Genomic DNA, 18640 nt, shown 5'->3' on the forward strand with positions numbered 1-18640 from the left:
CTAAAAAAGTTTTGAATTTTTGCTGAAAGAAATGCTGATTGCTTTTCTGTTAATTGACTTGTTTTTAGCTATCGCAGCCTCAGCAGTACAGTAGTTTGATTGTAGTAATCCATAACATTCCAGACATCAGGACAGTTATTTTAGTGGTGTAAATAACTTGCTCCACATGAAAAACTGCAAAATTAAAATTATTTTACATGTCAATAACAACTATAATCATTAAAGAAATATACACTAATGCAAAAATAGTGTTTATTTGATATTTTAAGTACATTTTGCTATAAATAGTTTTCAATGTAAATTAAATGCAGAATTCTTAACTTAAATTCAACATTATATTTGTACTCACATTTACATAATATCACCACCAAATTTTTTTTTTTACAGAGAAGCCTTTATTTGGGAGTTTACAAAATTGAATGGGGTCATGCAATGGTACATAATTTGACAAAATCTCATGAAGTTATGCATCACACAGCAGCAGTCCAGGTTTGCAAGTTATGATCAATGATTCAACGGAAATAGCAGTTGCTCCTATAGCAATTTGTTAGATGTGACATTTCAACGCGACCTCATTATCAATCATATTATACAGTTTTTCTGTTTAACGACATTGTCAGACGGTCCCTAACTGGGGCAGGCTGAGTAGTTGATGCTGGATCGCAGAGCGGCAGCAGCAGCAGCGGCATCAGCTCAGTCAGTCAGTCCGTCGCTGCAGTCCGACAGAGCGGCCACTCATCAACATCCTCCCAACGTCCGCGGAGCTGTGACGCTATGTGGCTCTGACTTAACTGTTAACGGTTCAACCGGGAGCAGCCTACGACCGTGCAACACTCGTGGACATGAGGACACTTGCTACAGCGACTTCTTCCAAACGGTGGACCGGGAATCCTGACTGGCATCGATTTTCACCGAGCAAATGAGAAAGGTGGTGATGCAGCACAAGAGACCGCCTCTGTCAGTTGATAACCAGCTAGCGTTAGCGTTAGCCACCTAGCCAAATAGCTAGTAGGCTAGAGCTTTCAAACAGCTCAGCCGTTATCCCCAAGGGGGTAGCTATAATGTCAGCGAGCCCAAACGCGTACGTCGGAATATTTTTATTTTTTATCCATGTTTCATTCTTCCTTGGCAGTTTATTTTCTGCTGTTCGTTTTTTTCTACTACTAGCCAACGTTAGCTGGATGAGTTAGCCGCTCGTTCGCTTGCTAGCTAGCATTTTGTGTCGGCTAATCACCTCACACAGGCTGGCACTGTCAGAGAATGAACTTGGTATTCTGTGTGGAGACGCCGAGACATCGTAGCTCCACACAGACCCGATGGAAAACTACTGGATTAAATACACAGGCCCAGATAAACATATTTTGTCATTAACATTAGCTGGCTTGAGCTTTCGGGCATTAATTGGATCGCTTATGTTGGTCTTTAAAGGGGCTGCTCGCTTCATTTCCATCCATCCTCTACATTAGTACTTAGGGCAGATGCTGAGCGGAATTGAACATTTTGCTTCACGTCTTCTTTATTGGGAATTTCTATAGTAGAGCATCATTTATTTGCTTTAAGGTGTAAGTTCAGATTTAATACTGCACAGGTTACATTACATGCAGGGTATTTTATTCAGCTTCCTTGTCCTGCCTCTCTTTGCGAAGGATCGCCACAACTGTGAATTATCATTCCTGTCGACTGCGATGGATACGAATGGCGAGATGATTTGTATGTAGGCAGATCTTGCTGTTCATCTCTGTCATTGTTTGTCATTTTATTGTAATATATGTGTCTGACAGCCAGCTTCACGGCACTGCAACACCATTAAACAGCAAAATAGATAGCTGGGTTCATTCTGCAATGTAAGAGATGCCACTATGCGCAGAGTCCAGTTGTGTGGTGATGGTTTCACAGATATTGCTCTGCCTCCTGATACCTTAAGCCTCTGAAAAATATGTTTGTCATTTCTCTCATGGCCGAAGGATTAAGTGTTGTGTGTGTGTGTGTGTGTGTGTGAGCCAGAGATTGTGAGGTATTTATTTTTCAGATGGCATGTTGTTAAATCCCCCCACACTATGCCAGAGGATTGTTTATTACTATAATATCTCTGCTATCTCTTGATATATGACATACTAGTATCCCCTGTGTGTTACAACTGTAATTCAGCACTGTTGGGGTGAAAAGAAATCTGTCAGAGTGCTAGGTAAGATGATACTAGTGGTTATTAGGGACACTCTTCGAAGGTAGAGAATTGACAACTTAAGGAAATAATATTTAGAGTATATAAGTGCTCTTGTATCTTGACAGAAAAGACAGAATATTATGAGGAAATGATAGATTTGTAAGCTGAACTTTAAACATTTTTTGCAACTAAATGGTAACTCCTGTACTCTATATTTCTAATGTCCCTTTTTCAGAATCATCATGACCATTTTCCTGCTGACCAGTCATTCCTCCACTGAGGGACCTCTGCCCTTTACCAATTCTGGATTTACCAATACCGGGATGAGATAATACAATCAATCAGCTCGTGCATGCTGCTACAACAACACCTGTGGCACTTGTAAACCCACCCCGCCTCCCCAAAACCCCCTCCCCCTAAAGCAGCAAGTTCAACAGTCAAAAAATGACGACCCCGGCTCTCCTGCCGCTGTCGGGCCGCAGGATACCCACTTTGTCGCCGGGAGCCTCCTCTTTCCCACACCACAGGGCTACGTTGAGGCTCTCAGAGAAGTTTATCCTCCTCCTCATTCTCAGTGCCTTCATCACCTTATGCTTCGGGGCCTTCTTCTTCCTCCCGGACAATTCCAAGCACAAGCGCTTTGACTTGGGCTTGGAGGATGTGCTCATCCCTCATATTGACCCACCCAAAGAGGGGAAGCACGCCTCTGGTCAGGTGGTCATACATGGACAGGGAGGACACGATGAGCACAGACACAGGTAAGAAGAAACAACAACTTTTGTGTTTTGTAGTGTAGCCACACAAGTAGCGCTACCGTGGTTTTCCATATTCACAATTGGATGTTACTTTGGATTTTAAGGTCACGTTTAAATTAGCAAGGGAAATATTTCTAGCACTGAAAGTCTGTTTACAGTCAGCTCTATGCGCTGTAAACAAACCAACTATTTGCAATGTTTGGGGTTAATCTTCGTTGGTACAACAGCATATTCGTGATATTAGAGGAATATTAATTTTTTTCATTATCCATACAAACATCTTATGAAAAACATTGTGTTTTTAGAAATGTAGGCTTAAACTGGAATATTTTGTGCTTGTAAACTTCATCATAAGGTTAATGTGAGGCCATATGTCTCACGAGGCAGGCAAATTGTTGTGACACAGGTGACTTCAGGGAAGCAAGAGGATCTGTTAAACTTGTTTCTGTTTCTTTGTCATCTCTGAAATCTCCAAAAGTGCAGCTGCAGGCTACAAGTAAGATAAACTAAAATGTTTATCTTATGAGGTTTAAATAATAGATATACTCTTGCTCCAGGATTTCTTAAATATTATTAATCACACATTTTATTTTTGATTCGCTTTGCTTGGTATGTTACTCAAAGGTATTTCAAGTAGGCCATGAAAGAAGGTGGAAAGGCACTCGTCACTTCTTCAGCAGTCTGTTGTGACACCTAGGGGTGTAGCAGAGTTTGTAGAGTGATACACACGCTCCTGAACGTTTCCAAACACGTCAGCAATACTTCTCCTTTAACGTCCCCCTCATCCTTTTGTGCAGCTGGCGTTTGCTCTGAATACTCTCACCCATTGTGTCTTCATAGGGAGTAATTGTTTAACTTCTTGTACAACACAAATGTTATCACTTAGGCCTCATTGTTGTCCTGCTGTCCCAGGGGCAGACGTGTTGGTTGAACTTGATGAGCTAGAACACACAGGCTGTTTGCAAAGCTTTAGTAACTGCTTAAACAGGCTTGGAAATTACCACCCACCATTAGCCAAATGCTGGCAGAATTTGGCCGCAGCTTTTACATTTGTCATTTGGTTTGTCCAGCGTCTTTGGCTGCTATCCAGACATCATTTTCAGGCTCTCCTCGCCCCCTTCATATTTCAGATTCATATTTGGCTACTCTAAGTGTCTTGTGCTATTTGAAATCTGCTGTGCTGGACAAGTTTCATGCCCTGCTACCAAATTGTTTTCCCAAACGACTCGAGTTTAGGAATTCTATCATATTTACATTTCAGTAAACTGTTGATCCACTTACTGTAAGCCAGCAAATCAGAGCCGGAGCCTCTTTTTGCAAACAAGTGGTTAAATCATATTTGGAAATCATTAAGTGCTTGTGTTACGTTCCTATGACATGTTACGTTAATTTAACTGAGATTATTTGTTTCTGTTTAACATTAACATTTAGCACCAAATTAAAAATGCAGTTTTAACATTTCTTTGATAGCACATTGAATGTCAGCCTCTGTGGATTTGCAGATCCACTATTTATATGAAATTAGTGCTCTACCTCCACATCTATGAATTCAAACATAGCATAGTTAATTTCGTTCTAATTGCAAATACAGTACAGTAAATAATCCTTGCATACACAGGGCTGTTCTTCCTTTTCGTCTACATTTTCCTTTTCTTTACCTGAGATATGAATCAAACTGCACTGACGTGTATTATTTTGTGTTGACAAAAGAATTATGGCTGGACTAAAATGCACAAAATGCCAGACAGCAGGTGGGAAGGATAATTTTATAGAAAAGGTCTCCTCCATGCTGGTGCAGGAGGTCATTAGTTGTACTGAGTGCTGGGCAAGGTGTTAAAAGCAATTTCTCAAACAGTTTCACAGTGGGGACTATCGAGTGTTGCTTCCTTTGTCCCCCGTGGTGCCTTTTAATTTTTCCTCTCCTTAAGCTTAAGATATCTGCCTGCTTGAAATAACGTAATTATTTTAGTCCAGCGTCTCAGAAGGAGCAGGCAGTACTGGGCCTAAGTGGTGCTGTGCTTTACAGCTGGAACTGTTTTGAAACATAAAGGTAGGAGGCTTGAAGATGTTCCATATTTCCCCAGAGAGGGCAGCTTACAGCAGGGACGAGAAGAGAATCCAGCTGTTACAGGAGCATCTGGAGCAACATGTGACCAGGATGCATAATTGGGCCTTAGAATTAAAAAAAAAAAAAAGAATCCCTTTCTCATTTCAGTAAATCCCAGTTTAGCTGCAACAATTAATTGATTAGTTTTCAACTATCAAAAGTCAAAATTCTCTGATTCCAGGTTTTTAATGAGTAATTTCTGGTTGTTGTTGTTACAGATCGGATATTCAGCATCGGGTATCCGCACGTATGACAGTCTATGCACCGATCTAATACCATAATTAATTTGCCTTCGAAAAATTAACTAGGCTAGTTAATTAATCAGATGACGATAGTATACAACAGTTGTGCTAGTGGGGGTTTAACACTAATCAGTGGCACTATTTTACACTGGAAAATCCCACCAGCAGAGTGACAATACAGAATGCAACTCTTCAGTTCATTCGCTGTTCGCAGCCCTGAATTCCGGACAACATCCTGTTATTGTTCTTGGCCAATGGATCAATATATGATTTGATGATGTACCAATATGTATTTGACTCAAAGGTGTTCCACGGTCTGTTCCAACAGAAGCAGGTTTTTTTTTTTCCTGTGTGATGAATGCTATCAAGCTAAATAGGCTGGATCCTGCTCATTATATAGCCCCCTGTTCAGCTTAGTGATCTGCCTCATGTATTTTTAATTGTAGGTTGCAGCCAGAGCTCACCTTCTTTGAATTTAATTATTAGGGAATTCAGCCTTCACATTTTTATTAAACGAATTTATAAGAGAATGAAACGTTTTGAAATCATTTGAATTTATTTTTCTGCAAATTTAACATCTCCAAAATGCTCCTATTGAATTTAACCTCACATTAGCATTCATGTGCTATTACATTTAATTCTTTTTTCTTTTTTTCACTGCTTATGGCAGCTTATGGAAATGTGTTCAATTTGCTTTCTGCTGTGGCTGCCACAGCTGTTCTTAAAACCCTCATTGTGTGCTCCAGAGGACCAGGGTTCAAACAGCCTCTGGAAAATGAGGCGCGCTAACATTTAAAAAGACCCTCAGGAGCACAGGCGGGCTCGTAATAATTTCACCTTTACTTTATTTGGCCACAGAAAACCCCACAGAAGCAGCTTTTTGTTCACATGTTCACACTGTTAATGGCCTTATAAAAGCTTTTCAGAGAGAGGAATTATTTCATATGCCATGAGGTGAACCATCTGTTCTGCAAAGTTTGGAGATATTGACTATTATTTAAATGTCTGGGGATCAGGTCAAAAGGTTTTGCACAAATCTGACCTGTGGCAATTTGCAGAACTGTACTATATTTTAGTTTTGTAGTTGACCATCTGTTTGTGTTTTGGTGGTAAGCAGTACATTTCTGAAGTAATTGTATTAGTGTTGTGTCATAAACATCGGCAGTGTCTTCACTAGAATCCCTTGGCTCTGCAGAGTGCGCTATTTATTAGGCTATGTCCTCATTTCTTATCTGTTTACAAGATGACCCTGAATATAAGACAATATCTCCTCAAAGCTTAGACAGGCTTTCAATCATTCTTTGCTTCTGTCACATACTCTCTCTCCCTGTCTCTCTAACCCTTTTCCCACTGGTCAAAAATCCAGCTAACACCCGGCTTATTTGCTTAGTGGGAAAGGTTACAATCGATATTCAGATCTGGGTCAAATGACTCTGCAGCAGACCCGGGTAACTATCGCTTCGGCTCGGCAAACCTTTGTCAACACGCTAATCTACTCCCCCCTTTCCGACGCGATGCTATGCCCCATCAGTAACTTCTGCGACTCCTAGTCGTCTCCGCTACAAATTCTGCCCGATCCCATTCAAGCAGCGCCGAGTTTGATAAATAGAATGACTGATAGATACAATAAAGATCTAACCACTGTTTACTAACCCTGTTTCGGGCGCGTTTGTGACATCAGACGGTGACGACCAAAAGCAGTATACTCCACTGGCAATGGGAAAAGAGACTCTTGGCATCTATAAGCAGGTCTCCCCTGCGTCTGAAAAACCTGTGTCAATGCGCTAAATTCGGTGGGAAAGAAGTATCTCTCTCTCTCTCTCTCTCTCTCTCTCTCTCTCTCTTGTCAAGCTCATTGAATCAGTCAGGTTTACAAACATGGACACATATCTGTGGCATCTGAAGATGCTCTTTGGGAGTTTTTTTTCTTTCAGGCAGTTTTGTAACATGAGTAAACACCTTGCTATGGGTTAAACTGGTTTTACTGGACACACCTGGGGCTCACATACTGCTGACAGATTGGGAGAACGTTGCTAATACAACTTGCCATAATACAAAACTCTCTCAAAGAACTTTTATTCTGTTGTTGTGAATACATAAATGTCTAGTCCTAGAATGCTGTAAGATTGCACTAGATCTAAAGATATACAGTATATTACAGAAGTACAGGTACCATCTGTTACTTGATACAAATTAAACTAGTACTTCATTTTGGCTGAATATGTCAATATGTCTTTTATTTTCATGTGACGGAACAGAACACACAGACATTGGAGATTTGCGTTTGACTGGTACAATATTTAAGGAACCTTTTTTCGATTTCTGCTGTGTGTGTATAATGAATGTGCAGGGAGTAGGTTGGCTTCATATGGACCTGAGGTCTACCGCTTACAAGGTGAATTAAAACGGAGTACCTCCATAAATCAATTGGATGTAATGCTCTGTCAAGCTCAACATTCTCTTATAAAGCCATTAATGATCCTGCCTCAGTTCTGTTTGTGGTCTGACTCTTGCAATATTGAAGTAGCCATGAGCCGAACTCTTCATGTGAGAGGGGGGCAAGTTGACAAGTTGACAGAGGCAGTGACATTTCTGCTGCAGAATAACCGAAGATGGCGGATACAGTTGCAATATGGAAGGCAGGAAAAAAAAAACTGTCTTCTTATACGATTAGACACGGGGACATGTTGCATGACATTGAGTTATTAGTGTGGACTGAGTACTGCATTTCAGAGAGGCACATTGTCTTGCAGAACAGAAAATAATCAATTGTGTGTACAGACTACCAGATTATGATTGATCAAGGCAAACGCATGTAAACAAACTTTATCTGTATTACTGTCAGTAATGCGTACGTAGTAAGGCTGGCTGATATTTTGATTATATAATTATAGTTATCAAAATGCCACATTGTAGTACAGAAATGTCTGAGTGATTGATGTTTTATGGGTGTTGAAGTGATGTCTGATGAATAAAACAGTGAAACACATTTAAGAGTTACATCATTGCATTGATTTCGAAAATGATGATATCCCTTAATGGACTTAAATATTCCTTGTAAGAGTTATTGTCAGATAAACTGACAATGAAAATATTCATGAGTTGCAGCCCTTCATTTTCTTTCATATGATGCATAAACAATTAAAAAATGTATTTACTAATATGATGATTTGATTTTCAACAGTATAACCCATCCCTTTGTTGCAGTTTGCCTGAAAATCCAAGTCCTGTACAAAGCATTGTTTTTTTTTGTATTCTCTAACAGATAGTTGCACATTTAGATGTTAGGCAGCCACGTGAATTTTCTGAATTGTGTTATTCAGTCCAGATTTGGAAAATTACATGAGCATTCATGCTGGGTCCTTGCCAAAGTTCCCAGTAGGTTTCACAGGGTCACCATCTGCCTCCAAAATGAACTACAATTTGCTGTGTGATTGGGCTTTTTAGTGAATATACAGTTAACACAGTGCAGCGTAATGTTGATGCAAACACATATTGTGTGTGTGTGTTTTTAGGCCTGTCTACCTCTTTCACAAGCATAGGGTGTCCTTATGGAAATGTGCAGCTCACGCAGCTCATTGTAATGAAGTTTTTCTCGGCTGTGCAACTTCATTTGTAGGCCAGCAGGGATCTGATTATAACTCTGAAGTAGCAGTTTAAGGATTCTGTCTGGATCATCTTCACAACAAAGGGGAGAACAATCTTTTTCTTTTTAAAGAATGCTCATGTCAGCGCTGTAATATCTTGTTTTCTGAGGGATTTTTGGCCATATGGCTTTGTAAATATCAGATTGTGTACCAAAACCTTTCCAGTGGCTGAGTGAACTTGCCTTGTCATCTGCATGAGTAGGTTTTGCTCATGCAAAAAGTAGGCTAATAGTTGCCTTCCTGTCTTCATTCACAAAAATGATGAACAAAGATGTAGACGTTGCTGTCTAGAAGGTTTAATAATACAGTTATTGACGACTTTTCCATTATCTCTGAACATTGAGTTACACCACACAAAGCTTTTTGTAAAAACATGTCACCCCGACTTTCCCTTTCACATTTTGGTTATTCTGCCTACATGACTCCAAACACAGCTGGAAAGAAAGCCTGTGAAAGCCCAGACCTCAAGCTGTCAGATGACCAATTTAAGAAAACTGACTTTGGGCAGTTGAAAGAAGTAAAAGTTTTTTTTTTTCCCTCCAGTAAATGCTGTTGGCACTTTTTCTCTGGTAGGAAATGTGACATTACTGTCACTGAACATATTTGAGAGGGAGCAGCAGCAGGAAAACCGGTGGAACCATTACTGGTGACACTCTCTCACGCTCTCTACAATCCAGCCAGTGTTCACGTTCTTTTTGAAACAGGACACTAATTTACCTTACTAGCTAACTTGCTGAAATGTAAACAATCTCTCCATCAGGAAACTCAGAAATTAGAGTTCAGACAGAGCAGCCGGAGGACATAATTGGGAAAACAGAAAATATTTTATCCATAAAATATGATCAGGTTTCCCCACAATCAGGAAGTAAAGTGAGGAAATTGGTGTTTTTGTTCAGTAATCTAAGAGGCCCAGCACCCAGCAAAACTCTGATGGAGCTCATGAACTTTTACCAAGACCAGATAGTGATGTCAGGGAGCTTCTTCACTTTCTAGTAGTGAAACATCTGCGTCTTTAGCATTCATACCCACACTATCTCTATCAGGGGTTAAATTTTCTGCTGTGGTGACCCATGATTTGAAGTCTGTGCACTTTGGTATCTGCTTGTTTATATTTTACTAAGATGAAAAGCATTTGCCAAGTGAGTCATGTAATTTTCCAACACAGCCAAAGGTGGAGGAAAATGTACAAGCACAACCTTTTCACGCTGCATCCCTCTCATAATGGAGTTTGGCGCTGTGACCGCAAGTAACCTGGTTTCACCACTTATTGCCTTGCCAGTTATTGTTAGTATTGCTTTGCTTTTGCGCTCTGATGCGGCCATAAATCAGCATCAAAGCCCCGCAGATCATATTAGAGGCCTGGGCCAACATCAAAGTGCAGTTATTTATCATATTTAGTGCTATCTTAGATATCATTTCTGTGTCTTCACGCTTCATTTGCCTGTCAGCTGCAAAGTAAATCTAGGTTGGGCTGTGTTTGCGTCTGGCATGTGTATTTCTATATGTGTAAGAACCTCACAACTAATAAGGGAGCAGCAGCGTTTACGTGCACCTTCGGTTGAGCATGCATACACAAGCACACACACTGTCAAGCTAGCTCATACTAGAAAGAATACTAAGTGCTACAGTCACCCTGCTCCCTTAAAACAGTATTTTATAAGGATGGTGTTGCAGGTTCACACATATGGTTTTTGCAGCTTTAGCAGTGCAGACTTTGGCATGGTTTTGCAGGTTTAGCATTGCACACTTTGGGGTGGTTTTGTAGTTTTAGCATTGCACACTTTGGGGTGGTTTTGTAGTTTTAGCAGTACACACGTTGGGGTGGTTTTGTAGTTTTAGCAGTACACACGTTGGGGTGGTTTTGTAGTTTTAGCAGTACACACTTTGGGGTGGTTTTGTAGTTTTAGCAGTACACACTTTGGGGTGGTTTTGTAGTTTTAGCAGTACACACGTTGGGGTGGTTTTGCAGGTTTAGCATTGCACACTTTGGTGTGGTTTTGAATCTATAGCAGTGCAGATTTTGGCGTGGTTTTGCAGGTTTAGCATTGCACACTTTGGTGTGGTTTTGAAGCTATAGCAGTGCAGATTTTGGCGTGGTTTTGCAGGTTTAGCATTGCACACGTTGGTGTGGTTTTGCAGGTTTAGCGTTGCACACGTTGGTGTGGTTTTGCAGGTTTAGCGTTGCACACGTTGGTGTGGTTTTGCAGGTTTAGCGTTGCACACGTTGGTGTGGTTTTGCAGGTTTAGCATTGTACACTGTGGCGTGGTTTTGCAGGTTTTGCAGTACACACTTTGGCATGGTTTTGCAGCTTTAGTAGTACACACTTTGGGGTGGTTTTGTAGTTTTAGCAGTACAGACTTTGGGGTGGTTTTGTAGTTTTAGCAGTGCACACACTGGTGTGGTTTTGTAGCCATAGCAGTCACGCTTTATCCAGCCCTGTGACTATCGCAAGAAAGTATTTCTCTTTCACAAGGAGACCATTGTGTCCCCTGTAAAACCAAAATAACACGTCAACATATAATTTTAGCCCAAACCACAATCACCAAAATTTCTTAAACCTTATCAAATAGTTTTGGTGCCTCTAGGAAGCTTATCCAAAAAGTAACGTGACAAAAACACACTTTGATATACTGTAGTCCATCTCTGTAGTCCATTGCTCATTTAACCTTCCATACTGATTAGCTAGTAGTCGATGGAATCAATGGTGGTAACGCTATTAAATATCATACTGTGTTGTTCAGAGCAACTGGAGGAGTGAAAATAAAGTGTATATAAAAGAGACTTTCCACACATCCATGACAGCTGATGATCTGTTTTCTATTTAACGTCTAAAGCTAGGCCACAGAAAACCTCATAGTTCTACACTTTGTTAACGTACTGTACATGATGTTCAAGAACCATCTCCGTACCAAGTACCCACTGTAGTTCACTGGACAGGTCATTGAACAAGTATATTTTCTTATGCTGGGTTGGTAAATAAAATGAATTGTCCTTTTCTGCTGTTCCTTCCAGCTACAGTTTTAGAAACGTAAAGGCCCTCCAAATAATTTCTGGTTGTTTGCCCAAGTGGCTGGCAGGTCACTCTAAACTTCCAGCTACAACAAGGTCTTGGCATGGGGAGTTGTTTTTTCTTGTTCTGGTGTTGTTTTACTGTATTTTTTGAAAAAGTAGTGTTGACTTACAGCCAGTGAGTTGATCTCCAATAACTCACAGTTTTGCTGGCAAATGCCCACAAACTGTCTCAAGTAGAGTCAAAACATCTGAATAATTGATGACGTTTCATTTTAGTTACAGTCTTCAAATTTTACCTTGTTAACAAATCCTCTTGTGTGTAACAAGTGAAATATCCAAACATAATTGCTATTGTTAAAAAGTTACTGCCTGAAGGGCAACGTAAAGATTATACAGAGCAGTGGTGGAATGTAAGGGCTGGCAGTGGTGAAGGTACATTTACTAAAGTACTGTACTAAGGTATAATTATGAGGTACTTTACTTGAGTCTTTCTGGTACCACTTTCTGCTTTTGCAGCAGTACCTGAGAGAGACTTCACTACATTTATCTGTCAGTTTTAGTCACTTCACTGATTGAGACATGTATCTTTGATTGGTAGATTGACAGAAAGTTAATTGGCAACTATTTTTTTATTTGTCATTTCAATTATAACTTTTATACAAAACAAAATAAAAAAATATCATGGTTTCCTAACTCACAAATGTAATAATAATATATAGAAAATAATCAAAAGAGTAAACCACACAGATTTAACCTGTACAGACTAGTTCAAAATGAGCTGCAGCTCAAAGAACTACATTTTTGTCATTGATGCATGAGTAGTAAAAATCTTATTATGTATTATAGTATAACAATATCAGAGTACTTTTACTTTTAATGCATTAGGTTAAAGTATTTATGTGGTACAGTGTGGTATTAAAACTTTTACTCATTAAACGATCTGGATATTTACTCCCCCACAGATAAAGAGTCATTACAAAAAGCAAAGCAAATCTTTGTTACTTCAAGGCTTTTTTTTTATTTCTACAGTCCTTATTATGACGCCCATTTAAACTCTGTATTTTGATGGTTTCAGAAGAGATATCACTGCATGCAAAATAAGATTATCAGTGTAAACTCATCTTTTAGATCCATGTTCATAGCCATTTCAGAGACTCATCCTAATTAATTTGTCTGTTGTCAGGAGATTTGATCTGGTACAGTGTGTATTAGAGCGAGCAGCCTGCAGAATGAGGAGTGGACTTCCATCAAGCATAATCTCCTCATTAACACTGCTGCTCTTTATCAGATCTGCTCTTTATGTCTCATTTCCTCTCTGCCTTTCTCTTGTTGTGTTTCCATCTTTTTCATGTGATCATAATGTTGTTCTCTCTGTTTGACACAGCTGCAGCCTCTCAGACTCAGACAGGCTCAAGAGAGAGTGTGTGTCATTGTGTCCTTTAATCTTTTGTGCGAACAAAGGTTTAGACATGGTTATGTTTCAGAGGCTGTGCTACACAACACTATTTGCCTGAATTAATGAAAGAAAAAATGCCAATAATGATAATAAATGTATTAATTTATGATGCTGGAGGCATGCTTTCAGCTCTTGGCATGTTTAGATAATTTGTTTTTGTCATGCGTATTGCCAAAGTCCTGCTATACGCATCTGCCTGTTTGTGTAGTGTGTACTGTGTGTGTTAATGTGTTTTGTGCATGGCTGTCAGGTCCATCACTAGGGCTGAATTGTCTGTTTATACAGTCAGGCCTCCAGTCAACAGTATAACAATGCCTTAGAGAATTTTCACCTGTCAAGCATGACAACAGTCACAGCGAATTCTAGCGTACAACACAAAAACCTGGGAATTGGTACAATAATCCCAGGCAGACTTAGATGGAAAAAGCCACAAAAATACTCACAGTCTGAAGAAACAGGGCATATTTTCCTCTGTTATAATGTACAAATGAAGTTGTAATATCGATAATGGATTGTGCATTTGATTTGGACATTTTGCTTTATTAAATACCTAGAAATAATGAGGCAGAACATGACCCAAAGCAGAGTAGAGTAAGCAGATAAATGTCAGTACTGCATCATTATATCACCGTAAGATCATCTCTACTGATAACTGTTTGCGCTGTTGTGTGAGCTTGTTACAATTCTTATCTGTGGTTCGTCACAAGGTCGTGACATTTTCTACACACCAGAGAGGATATCAGATCTCATTCAAAAGCCACATTACAACAATGTATAATGTACTGAAAAAAACACAATAAAATTCTGCTGTGATGAATATTTGAACAGAAAATTGTTACAAGGAAACTTGTCGAGATTGACTCTTTGGTATTTTAGTCATGTAGCTGCGTGCAGCATTTCCCCGAATAGAGAAAAATTGTGCAATATTTTATCACTTTTATGTATTTTGTATCAAGAAATAATTTTATTATTTAAGAAATGGATTGCAAATAATAATAAAGAAGACTTGCAATATGTCTGTGAAGGTTCACAGTCATCCAGGTCATGGTCATTCTAAGCTTAGTCCAAAACAACTGGACTTGTTTGAAGTTCTTGAAGACTGAAGAAGCCTTTCGGATGAGAGGTGAAATGTCTTCAAGAAGTCCAGTTGCCTTTTCGATTGAGCTAAGAAAGACTTGCAATCTTTTCCCAACAGGAATTTTACTTTGAAAAACAAAATATAACCAAGAGCTTGTGACTCACATGACCCTTACTAACACTAATGGCATCCAGTAATTGATTTCAGAAGGCAATCTGGACTAGATAACCATGATTAATACTGAGCATCTGTAATCAGGAGGCAGATGTCTATGCTTGGTGCATGAAGCAATGGTATCACCTGACCTATTAAGCAAATTTAACCATTGAAATTTCTCCTCACACTGTCCATGCTGTCATCAAACTATGTATAGAAACATCAGCTCATTCAGCAATCCTTGCACCATTTATGATTAAAGACGCAGTGACACATTAAAGCTTCTAATAGGAGGCCTTGAATTAACGTACTCTAACCCTCGTGATGGTAGATGTCATAATTTCAGCCTTGCTATGTCTGAAAGTCATGTTTCTCCTAATGCAGTCCGAGTAAAGTCTTTGCTTTGTAGTCAATCTGGAGATTTTTGTTGATTTACAATGAGCTAATCAGATCTAACAGAAATGCTAAGGCTGTTATCTATATATAAATGGGCTTTGGGCTTCTTTGTATTTTTGAGTCTAGTCTTATTTTTGTGACGGCACAAATTTGATTCAAGTTTTTTGTGTGCGAAAGAGATGTCAAGATGTCTGTTTGCAATATCGTTTGATCTTTGAAGCTGCTGTGTGATCATTCAGGAGACATGCCGTGGAGGGAGACGTGTCCAGAATACTGTAGGCGATTTTGGAAGGCATAACAGGATAGAGCAAAATGAAATGATTCACTGCACCTGGAGAAATTACTTTGTAATGAATTAGCACTGAGTAATGAAACTGCACAGGTAGAACCTGTTAGACATTATCTTATGTGATATTGACCCTTAAATCAGCATCCCTGATAAACATTGCAGCACCAGAGATTGCATTGGTGCATAGCTTCAGGTCACTGACCTTTAAAACTTCTAGGACAGAAGTGAAAGAAGGAAGGGAACAGAGATGAATGGACAGGAGAGCAGAAAAGACCAGAAAATGAAAGCAGGGGTCACCAGGTCACTCCACTTCTGCTTTGGCGCCAGTTTTAGAACCACTTCCTTTTAAAAATTTGGAGCAGACATAGCAAGTCCATAACCACCATAACCCATCATCTCTGCGTCCCCTGCTGATCATTGTGGGCATTTCTTTCCTTTTTGTTGGTCATCAAACAGATCATTCTCTGTCCAGCAGCTGTACATTGCTCAACTCAAGCCCCTGTTTGATCAACGATATTGACATTATAATACATGACCAAAATGGGGCTGTGCTGACCTATAATTGCTGAGCAGACTGTAAAAATAACCACATCAATAACCAGATCGAATAATTAACTGGCTGGACTCAGAGATATATCAATAACAAGGAAAACAAACTCACACATTTATATAAAAAGCATCAGTCAGAATCAGGTTTGTGTTATGAGTATTTTTTGGAAGCATATTCAGGTCAAACATGAAACAACACAGATGGCTCGTGGGACTTTCCATGTCTGCTCCATTAACGTCAACAGCACCGGCACCAAAGTCTTGGGATGACTTCATGACCCTTTCCTTTTTTAAGTACTGCTAAAATTAGTAATTTGCTATGAACATTTGTTATTTTATACATTATTTATAAATGTATCATCTTAAATTTTGGTGCTAGCCCCTTGTTTATGCCTGAGTGTTTGTGTAATTGTGGAAGTGTGTGAAACAAATAAGTATTGCCCATTGGGAGTGTGCCGTCTCTTATTGCTCATCTCTCTCGAGTGCAGCAGTGGTGACAAGTCCTTGGAAGCCACAGAAAGACTGGAGGCACTTGTTTGAATAGGTGTGCATGAGTGCTACACAGAAGGTTTTCAGTGGAGGAGTGGCTGCCTAACAGAGACAAAATCAAGAACCTGAAAGTAAAAAGAGGAACGCGGGGAGAGTGAGATGGGCAGAGAAATTGAGAGTGAGAGAGGCTCTCAGTCCTCAGGGACGAGGTGACCATGGTTAACTACAAAGCTTCTCAACAAATCCCATCCCTGCCAAACACTGGAGCTGCAGCCTCTCTCCACAATGGCTCCCTGTCAGTTAAAGCAATGGGATCAAAGTGAGATCACTCAACGGCAAATTAAGAAATGGCCCTCAGGTTTCAGAGGCTCGAGTTTCAAATAAACCATTCTGGATTCAGCCCCCGTTTATCGAAACCAGCACAACCCCACAAGCTGTATCAGAGCGTACTGGCCCGATAATAAATGCTCCCTGCACCAGAGCTGCAACACGCCAGCTGTTGGATTTATGTTCGGCCTGCGGATGGGAAATGGGATCTCTGCTCTAGTGGTAATTTTTTCTCTCTCAGTGTCATGGATCTTAGGAAACCATTTTGGGCAATGAATATCTGCAAGATTGCCCACATGATGGTGATTGTATTAAACTAGGACATGTTCAGTGGGAGGAAGAGAGTGGAGTGCCGTGGTTTTGGCAGAGCAGAGCTTTGTTTTTGTTTTTTTTACCACTAAATTTGTTGCAGAGGTGAACAGTTAATTGAAATATTGAAATTGTAATAAATTGCAAAAGCTGCATTTTTTTGTATAAATGTAGAATATGTTTTGAATCATCATGATTTAGTTTTTTCAGTGAACATGAAAATTGTGAAGCAAAGATTCCCTCACTACTTGAAATGATGAAATCTGTCAAAATCATTTACCAAAGCAGGCAGCTAAAATGTATTCTGAATGAAACCTACGTCAATGATTTTGTTTATTTTTTAGGTTGCCAAAGCACCTGATTATTACTTGAAATGTCATTGTATTTATAAACATGTCACCCTGCACTATTACAGCATGCAAAGTAAAAGATCACTTACATGATCGTTATAAGCAAAGTCTCTTTTTGCAGCAAGAAGTTGCAGGATACAACCAGGAAAAAAGGTTCCTTGCCCCAGCTTGGTTATTGGAGGCAGAGGCTGCAGGTGCTCCATGGCTCACTATTAAGATAGTATATTACCTTTTAACGTACTATATCAGAAACTTCTATAGCTGGCAAAATCGCTTCTGTGCAATGTTATTGTCAGGGGGAAAAAGGGAAAATGGGAGCATCTTTAAGGATGTTTGTCTCTAAAGGGTTTGTGATTGAACCTCTCAATCCTCTGTTTCTTCTTCACACTTGGGAAAACCTTTTCTAGCTGGGCTGCAACCAAGCAGACTTATTCGTTTTACAGCTGGCAGGAGATGGACTCCTTTGTTTGGTATGAAGGCATTAGTCAGCCAGCCATGATGTAGGTCAGAAAGGCCAGGTGTGAACATGGGGACAGGGCTGTCGAGGCTGTCGGGGCTCAGGTGTTTTCCTGAAATACACAGCCAGAAAGATGAATGGATTATGTACGTGTTAGTGCTCAAATGTGAGAGAGAGGTACTCAGAAATAATGATGAACAAAGAAAACAAGGACATCTCTTCTCTGTGGGAGATGCACTCATGTTACCATGCGTTTTGGTCGTGCATGTTTTCATGGCAAGTGATTCAGCTTGGTTTCCATTTTGGGTTTGATGATTTAATTTCCATGACTGATTAGCAGCCAAAGCAGGAAAATAGCTGATCACTAATTGATACACACAACATTTGACAAGTGGGAGGAAGGCGTTCAGGACATATAATAACGAAACGACATGTGAGAAGGGATGTCAGGATAATGCAACAATGGATGAGACAGCTAAGACCAAGAACAGCAGATACAGGAGAAAGATGAGAAGGCTGTGAGTTTGTTTATAGCTAGCGGGAGGAGATTGTTAGGGCACAGAGAGATTTGAAAGAATAAAGGAGAGCGAGAGAGAGGATGCTATTACACACCCACAGTTAAGCTGGGGAGAGCTGTTCCACATACAGCAGTGCAGCTTCCATTTGAGCCAAGTGGGTCATGGGAAAAAAGCAAGACATGGAAGCTGTCTGATAGTTCATGTTGAAGGAAACCCCGACAGCTACAACTCACACGAAACCAAATCTCTGCTGCCTTCCCAACATCTCCTCTTCTGTCCAATTCTCCTGTTTATGGGGTAGCAGGAGGGGGACTTGTCTATATCTCTTAAAACTCAGG

The 18640-nt window shown here is 39.9% G+C and overlaps 1 protein-coding gene across 1 annotated transcript in view; it reads left to right on the forward strand.

The window, feature by feature from the left end:
* The first annotated feature begins 760 nt into the window (after nt 1-760).
* man1a2 (mannosidase, alpha, class 1A, member 2) overlaps nt 761-18640 on the forward strand; it is a 131645-nt gene continuing 113765 nt past the window's right edge. Inside the window, exons 1-2 of the mRNA XM_069663147.1 lie at nt 761-928; nt 2400-2922. Of these exons, the coding sequence (XP_069519248.1) occupies nt 2609-2922 (314 nt within the window). The 5' untranslated portion in view covers nt 761-928; nt 2400-2608. The remainder of the gene's footprint in view (nt 929-2399; nt 2923-18640) is intronic.

The sequence above is a fragment of the Semicossyphus pulcher genome, unplaced genomic scaffold, assembly GCF_022749685.1.
Source record: "Semicossyphus pulcher isolate SPU_LCO1_2020_fin unplaced genomic scaffold, fSemPul1.0.p SCAF_15, whole genome shotgun sequence".
In the NCBI taxonomy this organism is placed as follows: domain Eukaryota; kingdom Metazoa; phylum Chordata; class Actinopteri; order Labriformes; family Labridae; genus Semicossyphus; species Semicossyphus pulcher.